General features: G+C 45.1%; 1 protein-coding gene across 1 annotated transcript; it reads left to right on the top strand.

The window, feature by feature from the left end:
• Positions 1 to 12,656: 12,656 nt before the first annotated feature.
• Positions 12,657 to 15,278, top strand: LOC125127247 (cytochrome c oxidase subunit 6A2, mitochondrial). Its single transcript, XM_047779979.1, has 5 exons — positions 12,657 to 12,766; positions 13,653 to 14,173; positions 14,599 to 14,771; positions 14,917 to 15,053; positions 15,154 to 15,278. Exons 3-5 carry the CDS (start codon positions 14,699 to 14,701, stop codon positions 15,235 to 15,237), a joined length of 294 nt encoding a protein of 97 aa, XP_047635935.1. The 5' UTR covers positions 12,657 to 12,766; positions 13,653 to 14,173; positions 14,599 to 14,698; the 3' UTR covers positions 15,238 to 15,278.
• Positions 15,279 to 16,608: the final 1,330 nt, after the last annotated feature.

A 16,608-nucleotide genomic window follows, 5' to 3' on the forward strand; every position in this document is an offset into this window, starting at 1 on the left:
GTTGCTTACAGTTGGGCCTTGCTTAATTAATAGGTTTGTTGCCTTTGTTAGAGAACGAGTGAGTGCAGTCCAGATCATGGTACTTAGGCAACAGTACCAAGGCCTTCCGAGCCAAGGAGAAACTGGCCTTTAGCCTTCCCAGTTCTAAGATTAGAACTATTAAGGGAAGAAGTGGGGAATGAAAGGATGAAAATGCAGCCTAACCCTCCAAGACCCCAAGAAGGTAGTAAAGAGCCCTAACTCCAGCTTCCTAAAAAGCCCTAGATGCCCTCGAATTCCAGACCCTGCTCCCTGCCAGTAAATAGGAGGTCACACTTCTTGCTGTTCCAGGGCCTGCTCTCTGTATGAAACTAGGTGAAAGGACGTAAAATAGGCCCTTGAGTGCGTGATCCCGGCCTAAGTAAGATAACAGGAAATGAGTTGACCAATCGCTTATCTGGATTCTGTAAGACTGCTGGCGCCATAGAAGAAATGATTACACATTGAAAGCCCTAGTGGCCTATCTCAACTGCAATCTGTCACTGTGCCCAGGAGCCCGCGCAAATGCGGACCTCCGGAACTGTGGAAAAAGGATTGGTCCACGGAGCGCGGGCTCTCGATGTTTTAAAATGATTGGTTTGCGAAGCGCGGGCTTTGTTGTGAACCCCATAGAAGCTGTCCCGATTCCGCACTCGGGGCCGCAGTCCTCTACCCCTGCGTGGCGTACGACTGTGGGCCCCAGCGCGCTTGGAATAAAAATCCCTCTTGCTGTTTGCATCAAGATCACTTCTCGTGAGTGATTTGGGGTGTCGCCTCTTCCGAGTCCGGACGAGGGGGATTTTCCTTCTACTGGCCTTTTCAGGTTTTGTTTAAAAGTGTTTGTTGTGACTTAACTATTTCTGTGTCTCCCCCCTTTTTGTTTTTGAAGAGGCTGTTTTACATACAAATTGGCTCGATCCACAATAGCCTGTCCTTGGGGGTTGTAAGGGGGGCCAGTGGAGTGAGCAATATGCCAGGTATCCAGGAATATTTTAAATTGAGAACTGATATAAGCTGGACCATTATCAGTTTTAATTGCTTGTGGCAGGCCCATAACTGCAAAACGCATACAATTGACAAATAACATGTTTAGCAAATTCACCAGATTGGGCAGTAGCCCAAATAAATTTACAGCAAGTGTCAATACACACATGAACAAATGACGATTTCCACAAGATGAATAATGAGTAACATCCATTTGCCAGAGAGCATTTGGGACAAGTGCCCTAGGATTAACTCCAGGCTCAGATTGAGAAGGATTGTTAATAATTTGACATGTAGGACATTGATGGACAATTGTCTTAGCTTTAGTCCATGTTATTCCAAATCTCTTTTTAAGGTCTCAAACATTTACATGTGTTAAATCATGAAAACGTTGAGCTTCCTGTAACACACGTGTCACCAAGTGGTCAATTTCTTTATTTCCTGCAACTAGAGGCCCAGGTAAGTTAGTATGTGCTCTAATATGAGTAATATAAAATGGATATCTTCTTTCCCTTACAACAGTTTGTAATCCTGCAAACAAGTCAAATAACAAGTTAGGTAAATTTTGTTTAATGGTAGCGGTTTCAGTCATTTTGGCAGCATGAACTACATATGCCGAATCAGAAAGAATATTGATTGGCTCAGGATAGTCCCTCAAGGCATGGATTTACAGCAGTTAGTTCAGCCTGTTGGGTGGAAAGGCCAGGCGGTTTTTATAGTTTTAGATCGATTAGCCACATATCCAGCCTTCCCTTTAGTAGTCCCATCAGTAAAGATCACAGGGGCTTTAATGATGGGTCAATCCTTCACTTTTTTGCGAAGAATCCATTGAGTTCGCTTTATAAATTGTAAAATAGGGTTTTTTGGATAATGATTATCTATTGATCCTACATAATCTGCAAAGGCAATTTGCCAACCTATATGGTTTTGAAAAAAATTTTGGATTTCCTTAACAGTTAAACTAACAATTACATGATTTAAATCTTTTCCGGACATTTGTACACAACGAGTATGACCTTTTAGAATAAGTTGTGCCATCAGGTCCAGGTATGGAGACAAAGGTTTTGTGACATTTTTGGGAAGAAAAAGCCACTCGAGAATATTTTCTTTTTTCTTTTTTTTTCTTTTTTTTTTGTCTTTTTGCTATTTCTTGGGCCGCTCCCATGGCATATGGAGGTTCCCAGGCTAGGGGTCCAATCGGAGCTGTAGCCACTGGCCTATGCCAGAGCCACAGCAACGCGGGATCCAAGCCGCATCTGCAACCTACACCGCAGCTCATGGCAACGCCGGATCGTTAACCCACTGAGCAAGAGCAGGGACCGAACCCTCAACCTCATGGTTCCTGGTTGGATTCGTTAACCACTGTGCCACGACAGAACTCCTTTTTTTTTTTTTTTTAATCTGAGAATATTTTCTAATTGCATCAATATTCCCACGGGAGAAGGTATAATTACTAACTGAAGGGGCTGTTTTAGATTGATCCGAAGTAGTTAGGAGTTTTGTATTTTACTTTCAACCTTTTTTAGTTGCGCTTCCGCAGTTAGAGAGTGGGGGCTGTTTAATTTAGAATCTCCCCTAAGTAGAAAAGATTTAACAAGTCATAGGTGGGAATCCCCAAACCGGGTCGGAGCCAATTAATATCTCCTAACAGTTTTTGTAAATCATTTAATGTAGAAATTTGATCTCTTCTTAATTCTACCTTTTGAGGGTGAACAGTGGTACGTTCAACCACAGTTCCCAGATATTGATATGGACTTTTCATTGGAATCTTTTCAGGAGCAATAATCAATCCTGCTCCCTTTAGACAGGATTGTAAGCATTGGAAAACCTCAGCCAGCTGCTCCTGAGAGGGTGCAGCACAAAGTATATCATCCATATAATGAACAATATAGCATCTAGGAAATTGTTGTCGGACTGGCTCAGCAACTGAAGCCGCATAATACTGACCCAAGGTAGGGCTGTTTAACATATCTTGAGGCAGGACCTTCCATTGATTATGCTTTCTAGGGGCTATACTGTTTATCACTGGCACTGAAAAGGCAGATTTTTCCCCTATCTTCTGGGTGTAAAGGAATTGTGAAAAAGCAGTCTTTTAAGTCCACGATAATTAACAGCCAGTCAGCTGGTGTCCTACTAGGAGATGGGAGGCCTGGTTGAAGGGCACCCACAGGCTCAATTACAGCATTTACACCTCTTAAATCTGTTGACAGTCTCCATTTTCCTGATTTTTTTTTGTATAACAAACACTGGCGAATTTCAAGGACAAAAGGATTCTTCTAGATGGCCCTTCTCTAATTGTTCTTGGACGAGATCATTTAAAACCTTTAATTTTTCTGAAGAAAGAGGCCACTGCTCAGCCCAAACCGGTTTTTCCGTAGTCCATCGTAATCGAATAGGTTTAGGAGAAGCATAATTATTTTTACAAGCAGTGGCCACTAATGAAAAGGCCGATGTCCCAAACCGGATTTATCCATTTTACCCTCAGATGCGACAGGTTCCACTCTCCCCTGATGATGTCACCCTAACCCCCGTCCGGGAATGTAACCCTGCTTCTGTAACATTTTTTGGCTTTGATGACTATATTGATCTACTGGTGGTATGTAAATTTCTGCATGCCACTGTTGTAATAAATCTCTCCCCCATAGATTGATAGGGAGTTGAGCAACATAAGGTTTCAGTCTAGCTGGCTGCCCATCGGGTCCTTCACATTTAGGCCCTTGGGCACCCTTTTTGAGACCCTCTGCTTTTCCTAACCCAGTGACTTCAATATCGGCTGGCTGAAGAGCCCAGGTTGTCTGGCCAATGTAAATGGCTAATGATTGAAACATCAGCCCCAGTGTCAATCAGTCCTCTAAAAGACTTCCCCTTTATGGTAACTTGACAAGTGGGTCTTTCCTCTAGGACCTTTTCTGATAAAAAACACTCCTGCCCCTCCTGTGGTATTGAATTCCCTTCTGTCTAAAATTATTCCTCTTTATTTATTTGTACTCTAGGTAAAATTAAGATCTGGGCAATCTGACCCCCTTTTTTAACTTTCCAAGGAATCGCAGTGGAAACCATCTCCTATGTTATCCAGTATCCTGGTATGAACTCGAACTCCTTGTTCTGTCAGCCCTGCCCTTCCTGTTATCCATCCTACTGTATCTGTTGGTAATGGCTTTTCCAGTTTGGTTGTAATAGAAGTAGGAGTTTCACTAGGGTGGAGAATTAAATCCTGTAAACTAGGGAGATCTACTGTGATGTTGAAATCTCCTGCAGAGCATAGTCCCAGGGAATCTCCCATCGGTTGAGAGAGAGTTTGGCTCTTGTTATGGATAGGGAGAGCTTCTTGCCCCGAGGAGAGTTTCCCGACAAAGGGGGTTCCATCTTTATGAAAGATGGACCGGCACTGACTAGCCCAGTGATTTCCTTTATTACATCTCAGACATAGTCTGGGCTGTTTATTATTCCTAGAAGGTGCCGAAGCTCCATGAAAAGAGGGTCGGACTCGTGGAGGAGCGCGCCATTGTTTTTTAGTATGTCCTGTCTTGCCACAATTAAAACATTTTTCTGAAAATTTATCTTTAACCTTTAAATTAGCCATGGCTTGGGCTAGCATTGAGGCCTTAAAGGACTCCGTCCCCACTCCCTGACAGGCCTTAATATATTCAGCAATGTTAGCTTTTCCTTTTAAAAATCCTGTGGCCTTTTTGCAATCAGTATTTGCATTTTCATATGCTAACAATTGAAAAATAGTATCAGACACTTCAGAGTTAGCAATTTGTTTTTTTAATGCCTCTTGTAAACGAGCTAGAAATTCAGTATAAGGTTCCTTGGGCCTTGTAGGATCTTTTGAAAAGAAGTATTTATTTGACCCTTAGATTCAGTTTTATCCCATGCCATTAAGCAACATTGTCTAATCTGTTCAATAGCCAAATCATTCATTCTCATTTGATCTTGAAGATTACTCCAAGGGCCAATCCCTAACAGTTGTTCCATTGTAATTGGAAGATTTTGAGCCTGATTGCAATTAGCAGTAATTTGGGCATGATCTTGCCACCATGACTTAAATTACAAATATCCACTAGGCGATAGCACAGCACGGGTTAAGTTATGCCCATCAGCAGGAATCATACGATTTCCTTCAGCTACTCCCTGCACGATTCCTTTTGTAAAGGGAGAATTAACACCATAGATTTGAACGGCCTGTTTTAATTCTTTAAGAATTTTAAAAGGAAAGGGCTCATGAATGAACTCACAAACTCCATCAGGGTTGATGGGATCAATGCCTGGAGCCACTGTCTCCCTGACAGTTACTAGAAAGGCTAAATGTATGGCGTCCAAATCGCCTTCCCTTTGAGCCTGTGATTTCCCCTGTTGAAGGGATGATAGGTGGTGTTCAGGGATAGCGCTCATTTTCTTTACAACCCTGGAAGTAGAAGCTTGATGAGTCCTTGTCACCTCGCTCCTAATAGGAGGCAATGGAGGAATGTCAAAATCAAAACTTGGAGCCAAAGGCTCAGGAGCCAAATACTCTCTATGATAATTTTGTTCAGGGACTGTATGTTTAGGTTCCTCCAACAAAGGTGTAAACTCCCCTTCTTCTTCCTCCCCTAAGTCCTCCGTGGTCTCTAGAGGTTCTAAAACTGATTTAATTAAGCTCCAAGTACACCAAATGGACACAGGAATTGGAACGCCCTCATCATGCAATATCCTAAGTTCCTTTCCTACTGTTTCCCATATCCTTAAATCTAACATTTCTGATGTAAGAAACCCATCACAATCGTTTCTCAATCGTCTGAAAAAATTCCAAAAGCTTTCTTTCACTTGTTTTTGTATCCCCTTTTTTAAGGAGTTGTCCCAACAAATAAATGTAAGGACTATAGTTTCCTGCAATTCCCTTATTTCCCATGTTACCCCGTAAATACCTGAGAGAGGGAACACATCCACAGGATTTTTTTTTAGCGTGGCCACGCAAAATTCCTCCCTTCTTCTCAGGGCTCCACAGCACTTCCAGTGAATAAAAATTCCGCTGTAATAGTGGCCCTTTGTTCCTCGTGCCTGCCTGTCTGCCCCACGTTGGGTGCCACTTGCCAAGACCAGCTCAGCAGGATGGGGCTGAAGAACGGGTGCTGTGAAACTTAAGGGAAAAAGTTAACATCAAACAAAACACAGAGACATTTATCTTAAGTAAAGGTGGGAACCAGGGGACCGCCTTAAGAAACCACACTGCTTTTTGTTTGTTTGTTTGTTTGTTTTTTGTCTTTTTGCTATTTCTTGGGCCGCTCCTGCGGCATACGGAGGTTCCCAGGTTAGGGGTCGAATTGGAGCTGTAGCTGCCAGCCTACGCCAGAGCCACAGCAACTCTGGACCCAAGCCACGTCTGCAACCTACACCACAGCTCACGGCAATGCCGGATCCTTGACCCACTGAGCAAGGGCAGGGACCGAACCCACAACCTCATGGTTCCTAGTCAGATTCGTTAACCACTGCGCCACGACGGGAACTCCCACACTGCTTTTATTTTGTTTTTTAGGATTACCGTCAAGTGAGAAGGGGGTTGTGGGTGAAGGATATAGGTTTTTTTAAGTTATTTTTATTATTATTTTTTATTACTCAAATGAATTTATCACATTTGTAGTTGTATAATGATCATAACAATCTGATCCCACAGGATTTCCATCCCACAGTCCAAGCACATCCCCCCACCCCCCAAACTGTCTCCTCCGGAGACCATAAATTTTTCAGTGTCTGTGCATCAGCATCTGTTCTGCAAAGAAGTTCAGTCTGTCCTTTCTTCAGATTCCACATGTCAGTGAAAGCATTTGATGTTGGTGTCTCTCACTGTATGGCTGACTTCACTTAGCATGATAGTTTCTAGGTCCATCCATGTTGCAAAAAATGCTGGTATTTCATTCTTTTTAATGGCCGAGTAATATTCCATTGTGTATATGTACCCCATCTTCTTGATCCACTCCTCTGTCGATGGACATTTAGGTTGTTTCCATGTCTTGACTGTTGCAGATAGTGCTGCAGTGAACATCGGAGTCCATGTGTCTTTGCGAGTCATGGTTTTTTCTGGGTAGATGCCCAGGAGTGGATTGCTGGATCAAATGGTAGTTCTATGTTTAGTTTTCTGAGGAATCTCCATACTGCTTTCCACCAGTTTACAATCCCACCAACAGTGTGCTAGGGTTCCTTTTTCTCCACACCCTCTCTAGCACTTACTGTTTGTAGACTTTTGGATGATGGCCATTCTGGCTGGTGTAAGGTGGTACCTCAGAGAGGTTTTGATTTGCATTTCTCTAATAATGAGTGATGTTGAACATCTTTTCATGTGCTTCTCAGCCATCTGTATGTCTTCTTTGGAGAACTGTCTGTTTAGATCTTCTGCCCATTTTTGGATGGGGTTGTTTGTTTTTTTGGTATGGAGCTGCAGAAGTTGTTTATAAATTTTGGAGATTAATCCCTTGTCAGTCGATTCACTTGCAAAGATTTTCTCCCATTCTGTGGGTTGTCTTTTTGTGTTATTTAGGGATTCCTTTGCTGGGCAGAAACTTTGAAGTTTGATTAGGTCCCATTTGTTTTTGTTTTTGTTGTCAATACTCCAAGAGGTGGATCTGAGAAGATGTTGCTGTTGTTTATGTAAGTTATTTTAAAAGTCACATAGCCGGTGGCTGATTAAGCTTTTACTCTGACCTTTAGGCATTTAACAATCACTAGCATTTGAGGAAGCTTGGCGTCAGCTATCTATGCATAAACTCTAGAGAATCACCATTGTGCTTCTGCAGACAGCGTGCTGGGGTGCCTAGGTTTGCACCTCGGTTCTTCTTTGCTAATGTATATCCAGCTAAGGACCCCTCATAAACCCCTTGGGGCTATGGGGCTCCTCTTTTATTCCTAAGAGGACGTATCATGCTGTGCAAATGGCGTGCCTAGACCAACGCATTAAGTCCTCTTTGTTCAGCTGGCCCTATGAATAGCTTATGCCTTTAGGTCTTTGTTCTTAAGCTTAAGTCATTCACCGTCACTGCGACTGTTTTCAAGCAAGAAGATGGGGTAAAGTAAAGCAGGACAAGATAAGAGTTTTCAGCAAAAGAGGCTAAGAAAACATTGTAGAAACATGTCTCGTGACAGGCTACATAAGAGATTCAAAAAATAAAGCTCTGTGCCTGGCAGGAAGATGCTCATGACAGCATTTTCTGTAGTAATGACCTATTCCATAATAAAGATGAATAAAATGTGGTATTTTAAATAAAATAATTACATGTAGCCATTAAAATATGATCATTCAGTCATGAGTGCATAAAGGCACATATTTTTTTTTCCAGAAAGCAATTAGACTCATCTTTGTAAAAATTTTTATTTATTGATTTTTGCTTCTTAAAGTTCCCCAGGCTAGGAGTTGAGTCAGAGCTGCAGCTGCAGCTCCAGTGGCAGCTGCTGCTGCCACAGCCATGCAGAATCCAAGCCATGTCTGCAACCCATACCACAGCTCAAGGCAACACCAGATCCTTAATCCACTGAGCAAGGCCAGGGATCAAACCTGCGTCCTCATGGATACTAGTCGGGTTCGTTACTCGCTAGAGTCATCCTTTGCTTGCAGTAGCTTCTCTTGGGCAGTAGCTAAGCTGTGATTAGAGTGGTCAAAATATGGAGACGTGTTGGCAAAGCCTGAAGAAAGCATTTCATGCAAACATGATATTTTTCTTAAGAGGTGGTGGAATTATGGAGAAAAGGGAGTTTCTTGTCCTAATGAGAAAGTCACTGTAGTAGAGAAATTAGGAGGATGCTACTCAAGCCAGACCCTTTGGGTCCTGGTTCTGCCACTTATCCTATGGATTTAAGGCCTTTCAGAGCCTCAGTTTCTTCATCTGTAAAATGGGTAATAGTCCCTCTCTTAGATAGTTGTCATGAGGTTTAATCCATGTGTGGAACCTCTTAGAACAACACCTGGCAGATGGCAAGTACTCTGTAAGTGCTAGCTATTAAAGTGTTTATTGCTTTATTTATAATTTAATCTTTTAAAACTATTTGGCCAATCAACACTGATACAATCCTGTTCACCCTCTACGTCTCAGAAAAAGCTCAACATATCTGCGCTGATAGCTTTATTGACATTACATCAAATAAAACGTGGGCAGTCTGGGCGTTCCCGTCGTGGCTCAGCAGTAACGGACCCAACTAGTATCCATGAGGACTTGGGTTTGATCCCTGGGCTCGCTCAGTGGGTTAAGGGTCCGGTGTTGTCATGAGCTGTGGTGTAGGTTGCAGAGGCGGCTCAGATCCCACATTGCTGTGACTGTAGCATAGGCCGATTTGACCCCTAGTCTGGGAACTTCCATATGCTGCAGGTATGGGGCCCTAAAACGACAAAAAATGTGGACAGTCTGATGATCATTGGTAAGTGTATACACTGGCATAACTACCATCACACTCATGATAGAGAACTTTCCCATCACCCATCAAGCTGCTTTCGTGCCCCTGTTCAGTTGGCTGATCTTCCCTGCTCCCAGCCCCAGATAACCCTCATCAGCTTTGTGCCCCTATAAATGAGCTTTCCCTGTTGTACATTTTCATATAAACGTAATCATATATTCTATATTCTTTTGTGTCTGGCTCACATCATTTTGTGTCTTACATCATTTTGAGATTCATCTGTTTGTTGTGTATCACAATAGTTGTATCTTTTGTTGCTGAGTAGTATTCTGTTACATAGGTATCCCACAATTTTTTTTTAATCCCTTCACCTGTTGATGGACATTTGGATTGTTCCCTCCTTTTACCTATTATAACTAAAGCTGCTATGCAGATTTGTAAAAAAAAAAAACTCTTTGTGTGGACATGTTTTCATTTTTCTTAGGTCGTATCATAAGAAGTTCCACCACTTCAAGCTTAGATGTCCAAGAGAATGTGAATGAATGCCAGTGACTAAGTACAGTGAAACTGGGAGTCAGCGATTTTTTGGCATAGGGACATCACGCTGAAGTGATGGCAGGGTATGAAGGGGGAAGCCTCTGGGTGGCATGCCTGAGTTGCAAGCTTGGAGCTCAGGTGAGGAGTCAAGGCCAGATATCAGTAGGGCTGTGAGGTGAAGTACAAGTAGGGGAGCCCAGAGAGTGATCTGAGAGCCAAGCATCAAGTCTTGGGGCTCAGAGGAACCAGAAGCAGTAGCCCCCAGTCCTCATTTCCAGTTCTCAATTTGGAAGTCTAAACTGATAGGCCTAAAAAGAGAAAATTAGCAAGCTTATATGGGAACCACTGGAATGTTTACTAGTTCTATTGCAAACTCAGCTCCTGGACAATATGTTATTGGGATTTTAAGTTACACAGAAGCAGTTAAGACAAAACCACTCTCAGCCTAGGAAAGCTCAGACCACCTGAATGGCAGTCTTTGGGTACTGGCACAGGTGCGCCACAAGAGGGCGACAACAGCAGAGGCTGCAACAGCCCTCAGGCCACTGACCAAGTAACAACCGGAAAAGCCCTTAGTGGGCACAATCAAGCTGAGACAAAAGGTTGGGGATCCTGGGGCAATGATTTGGCCGTTTCTAGTAAAACTCTGAGGGGAGAGAAGGGCACTTAGAACCTTTTCAGCTGTAAATACCCTTCTACATTCCTGTTTTCTCCAAGAGCCATAATTATAAAGTAGGGAGGGGGTTTGAGGGAACCGTGTGTGGACAGAGAAGGTCAGGTAACCTCAGCTGGAATAAAGCCTCATCTCAGCAGCATTTCCAAAGTCCAACTGGGAAAAAGCAACTGTAGGAAGAATTCCACTATAGCTCAGTAAGAGCTCAGGGATAATTTAGCTATATAACATTTGACAGTTCAACAGAGTTACTAAAAACAAACAAAAAAGCTGAAAGAAGGCAAATAGAGCCAGTTTAGAACAACCAGGAGGAACAAGTATGGAGCCCCTTCTTTAAAATATAGCTTCCTGGAGTTCCCGTCGTGGCACAGTGGTTAACGAATCCACCTAGGAACCATGAGGTTGCAGGTTCGATCCCTGCCCTTGCGCAGTGGGTTAACGATCTGGCGTTGCCGTGAGCTGAGGTGTAGGTCACAGACGTGGCTCGGATCCTGCGTTGCTGTGGCTCTGGCATAGGCTGGTGGCTACAGCTCCGATTCAACCCCTAGCCTGGGAACCTCCATATGCCGCGGGAGCGGCCCAAGAAATAGCAAAAAAAAAAAAAAAAAAAGATTGCCTTAAAATATAGCTTCCTCATTTTTCTTTCACATATTTAGATTAGGTACATAAAACTTACTCTTCTTGGAGGCTCCTATGTGATGCAGTTAAGGCTGTGGTGTTGCCACAACTACAGTGAGGGTTTGATCCCTGGCTAGGGAGTTTCCACATGCCATGGGTGTAGTAACAAAACAAAACAAAACAAAAAAATCTTATTTTTCTTTTGTCTATTAAGTTCATATCGGGTACATCAGCTTTTGATCAACGTTGGAGGCATCCTGTTTGACCACAGTTCTGAAAAGGCATTTCTATAGCTCTGTCCAAAGCAACACAATTCAAACATGCATTAAACACACCTCTTAATTTATTTACTTATTTATTTATTTAGGCCACCCCTGTGGCATGCAGAAGTTCCCCAGCCTGGGATCAAACCCATGCCACAGGAGTGACCCAAGCCACAGGAGTGACAATCGCTGGACCCTTAACTCACTGAGCCACCAGGGAATGCCTAGATACAGCTTTTTAGAACACCCACTTCAGGCCGGGTTCTGGCTGGTGCTGGGGACAGAACCACGGACAAGGCAGACATCAGCCTTGTCTTCTTGCACCTTTCTAGAGCCTCTGGAGTTCATTCAGGCCTGCCTATGCTTTCTTCTTTTTTTTTTCCCAAGTAGTTAGAGTTTTCAGACTGAAATAGCTTATGTAGCAGTAGACATTTGCCATGCCTGTGGCTGTCCAGCATCTCTGGAATACACATGGAGGTTCCCAGGCTAGGGGTCAAATTGGAGCTGTAGCCACCGGCCTACGCCAGAGCCACAGCAATGCGGGATCCGAGCCGCGTCTGCAACCTACACCACAGCTCATGGCAACACCGGATCATTAACTCACTGAGCAAGGGCAGGGATCGAACCCACAACCTCATGGTTCCTAGTCGGATTCGTTAACCACTGTGCCACGACGGGAACTCCTCAGCTATTATTTCTTCAAATATTTTCTCTGGCCCTTTATCTCTCTCTTCTCCTTCTCGCATCCCTATAATTCGAAAGTTGGGACGTTTAAAGTTGTCCCAGAGTTCTTTTAGACTGTCCTCAATTCTTTTCATTCTTTTTTCTTTATTCTATTCCACTTGAGTGATTTCCACCAGTCTGTCTGCCACCTCGCTTTTTTGTTCTTCTGCCTCCTGTATTATGCTATTGTTTTCTTCTAGTGAATTTTTATTTCAGCTATTGTGTTGATCATCTCTGCTTGTTGAATCTTTAAATCTTTATTCCTTTCTTAAATGTTTTTTTCTAGTTCATCGATCTTTGCCTCTATTTTTTTCCCAAAATCTTGGATCCCCCTTACTAGAATTACTCTAAAGTATTTTTTTCAGACAGGTGTCCTATCTCCACTTCATTTAGCTATTCTTCTGGGGTTTTGTCTTGTTCCTTCATCTGACTCATGTTTCTCTGATTTTTCATTTTGTATAACCTTTTGTGTGGTCTCTTTTCTGCAGGTTAGAGGGTTGTAACCTCTCTGTCTTCTGGTGTCTGCCTCTTTGTGGGTGAAGTTGATTGATACAGGGGCTTCCTGATGGCAGGGACTGGTGCCTGCCCACTGGTAGGTGGAGCTGATTCTTATCCCTCTGGTGGGTGGGGCTTTGTCTCTGGGTGTGATTGGGGGCAGCCTATTTGCTGATGTGTGGAGCTGTGTTCCCACCCTGTTTGTTGTCTGGCCTGGGGCTTCTCAGCCCTGATGGGTGTAGCCAGATTTTTCCAAAATGGCAGCCTCAGGGGAGCTCACACAGATTATTCCTGGGACCCCTGCCTCCAATGTCCTGCCCCCACAGTGAGCAATGGCCACCCCTACCCTCCCAGGAGACACTCTAAGACCTCCCAGTGGGCTTGATCCAGATTCCTATAGAGTCCCTGCTTTGTCCTGTGATCTAGAGCTAAGTCTCTGTCTCTCCACCCTGAGTCTTGTGGAGCTCCTGTGCTTAAGCCTCACTGGCCTTCAATGCCAAATGCTCCAGGGGATCCTCCTCCCAATGCCAGACCCCCAGGCGTGGAAACCCGATGTGGAGCTCCAAATTGTCACTCCTGTGGAAGAGCCTTTGCAATGTAGTTATTTTCCAGTCTGTGGGTCACCCACCAGGCAGTTATGGGATTGCTTATATCATGAAAGCACCCCTCTTACTATCTTGATATGACTTCTTTGTCTTTGGATATAGGATATCTTGTTTGGTAGCTTCCAGTCTATTTTGTTGCTGGTTGTTCAACAGTTAGTTGTAATTTTGGTATTTTTGTGAGAGGAGGTGATCTTGAGTCCTACTCTGGAATCTTGTTTCTGTCAATTATGCTCAATTTCCCATGTTCCCTTGCAGTCCTGTCCACACATAACAATTTCGGGATGGTCTTTTGCAGGATGCCATTGTTTGCTCTGGATTAGTGACCAATAAATTGTTCTTCCTTCCCTGCTTATGTCTTGTGCTCTGTGCCGAGTCTAGTCTCACTGGCTCACAGGCACCCAATGGAGAGCTCACGCGCCTGGCCCTTCAGACCACGTTCCAGGAGCCGGAGAGCCCCGCCCACCGTGCAGAAGCCCCGCCCACCACGCGTATTCCCAGCTGGCGGCGGGCCGTGCGCAGAGAGGCTGCACCTGGCTCTCGTCCCAGCCTTTCTGGAAGCTTTGGCACAGGCAGTGACCTAGGTGTTGCCAAGTGGTGGCCACGTTCTCTTTTGATTCAGAAGAGAGCAGCTCAAGGATGCCAGCTTCATGAAGAATACATTTTCAATACTGGGGGACAGTGGAAGAAGCTGGCGTTTGATGAAATGAAATTAAGTCAGGACAAGAACAATTTGAGGTATGAAATTCTCTGCTCTGTGAGCCACTGCCCCCTCCCCTTTAACGTCCATTGTGTATTTGCTTTATCCACTAAGTAGATCCCCTTAGAAGACACAGCAATGCCTACTCACAAAAAAAAAAGAAGAAAAAGAAGGAGGGCAATTTTCTTCTGGGACCGGCAAGGTAATACCTTAGGAAATAACAACATTTCCTCAGTCCCATAAGGGGTCACAATAACCCACTCCAGCTGTGAGCTGTGGTGTAGGTCGCAGGTGTAGCTCGAATCTGGTGTTGCTGTGGCTGTGGTGAAGGCTGGCAGCTGCAGCTCTGATTTGACCCTCTAGCCTGGGAACTTCCATACACTGCACATGCGGCCCTAAAAAACCAATAATACAATAATTAAGGTCTACTGTGTGCAGCCACTGGGAATAAAGTATTGAACAAAATTATTCCCTGCAACTATAAAAAGAATGGCATATTGTATGGTAAGTGTCTCCTTACCAAAATAAGAGGCACAGTACAGCAGTTGTCTGGGCAGAAGGACCTCCTGCCAGTCAGGCCTCATTTTAAATATAGAAACTCCCTAAAAATAGCCATACATGCTGCAGACTCAACAGATGATTGGCCGGAACAGAGGGGAAGGGAGCCTGGGCCTCTGTGAAGGAGAGTGAAAGGACAGTGCTGTTGTCCCCAGCTTCTCCCACGGACATGGCTTTGCCTCTGAGGTCCCTCAGTAGGGGCTTGGCCAGTGCGGCCAAGGGAGACCATGGCGGGACAGGAGGTGAGTGCAGCTGGGGTCTGACCCTGTGGCTTCCCGACCTTGTCCATCAGTTCCCCCCACCGCCATGACCTCTGGGGCCTTCCAGCCTCCTGGTGACACCTCCCCGCAATCCATCTCTCTCACCCCTGCCCTTCCCCGGCTGCAGCCCGCACCTGGCGCTTCCTGACCTTCGGGCTGGCGCTCCCCAGCGTGGCCCTCTGCACCCTCAACTCCTGGCTCCACTCAGGCCACCACCATCGTCCGGAGTTCATCCCCTACCATCACCTCCGGATCCGCACCAAGGTACACCGGCCTCTGCGGGCACGAGCGAGCGGGCTGGCGGGCGAGGAGATGCGGGGGGACCCCCAGGCTGACTTCTCGCTCCCTCTCCCTCTCTCCACAGCCCTACTCGTGGGGAGACGGCAATCACACTCTTTTCCACAATCCCCGGGTCAACCCTCTGCCCACAGGCTATGAACAGCCCTGAGGCCTTGCTGATGACTCTAGACAATAAAAGTGTGGAAGCTGTGTGGCAGACTCCATGGGGACCGTGGGGCGGGGCATCTGACAGCTCGTGCTGGGCGCCTGCGCACAGCGGTGGCGTCGCAAGGGGCAGCCACGTGCTCTACGGGAGACCTTGCCTTGGGAGCGATTCTGGGGCACGTCTTCTATGGACAGGTAGGCGATGGCTGCTTCTCTCTCGTCTATTAATAATTGGGGCTCTACGGAGTTCCCATTGTGGCTCAGTAGGTTAAGAACCTAACATAGGGTCAATGAGGATGCGATTTGATCCCTGGCCTCACTCAGTGGGTTAAGGATCCCGTGTTGCCGCAAGCTCCAGCATAGGTAGCAGATGCTGCTGGGATCTGGCCTTCCGGCAGCCGCAGCTCCTATTTGACCCCTAGTCTGGGAACTTTCATATGCTGCAGGTGCTGCAGTAAAAAGGAAAAAAAGAAAAAATTAGGGCTCTAGGCTGTAAAGGACTTTTGTATACTCTTGAATTCTCACAGTAACTCAGAGAACAAGGTAAATGGTTCCCCCTTCCCCAGAGGAGGAATCTGAGATTCTCACAGAGTAAATGACTTAAATTCAGGCAGCTCATTGGAGGCTCAGGGCTGCAGATGCTTAAGTATACCACTTTTTACCTGACACACCTTGAGGGCCTCTGTGAATTCCAGGTGTCTGGAGACAACAGTGATTTCAAACGGCGGGTCTACAGCCTTGTGTGTGCGGCTTCATGACCTCATTCTGGACTTGGAATGTTTCCGTCATTCTCTCTGAGCACCTTCAGTGGGTCTTCTGTATTATTTGGGGGAAACTAGATGCTCCCTTTCTGGAAGCCTGGTCCTCCCGGCTTCTGGGGACCCCATTCAAGGGGTGTGTTGGTTTAAACACTCTCTGGACATTTCATTCCCCCCCAGGACAGTTAGTCACTTGCCATTCCCAAGAAGCCTGAAACCTGAGCTGGAACCCATGACCAACACACACATACCCCTCTTCTTTTGGCTTCCTCTCCCAACTCTACTCACAGCACTATTAAGAAGAGATGCTTACAGCCCTCAGTCACCTGAGGAGGTGAGAGAACACTTTCTTTTCTTTTTTCTTTTCTTTTTATTTTACCACTGTACAGCAAGGGGATCAAGTTATCCTTACATGTATACATTACATTTTTTTTTCCCCCACCCTTTGCTCTGTTGCAACATGAGTTCTTTTTTCTTTTTTTGTCTTTTTAGGGTTGCATCCGAGGCATATGGAGGTTCCCAGGCCAGGGGTTGAATTGGAGCTACAGCTGCCGGCCTACACCACGGCCACAGCCATGCAGGATCCAAGCCGAGTCTTCGACCTACACCACAGCTCA

This window comes from Phacochoerus africanus, chromosome 5, assembly GCF_016906955.1.
Source record: "Phacochoerus africanus isolate WHEZ1 chromosome 5, ROS_Pafr_v1, whole genome shotgun sequence".
Lineage (NCBI taxonomy): Eukaryota > Metazoa > Chordata > Mammalia > Artiodactyla > Suidae > Phacochoerus > Phacochoerus africanus.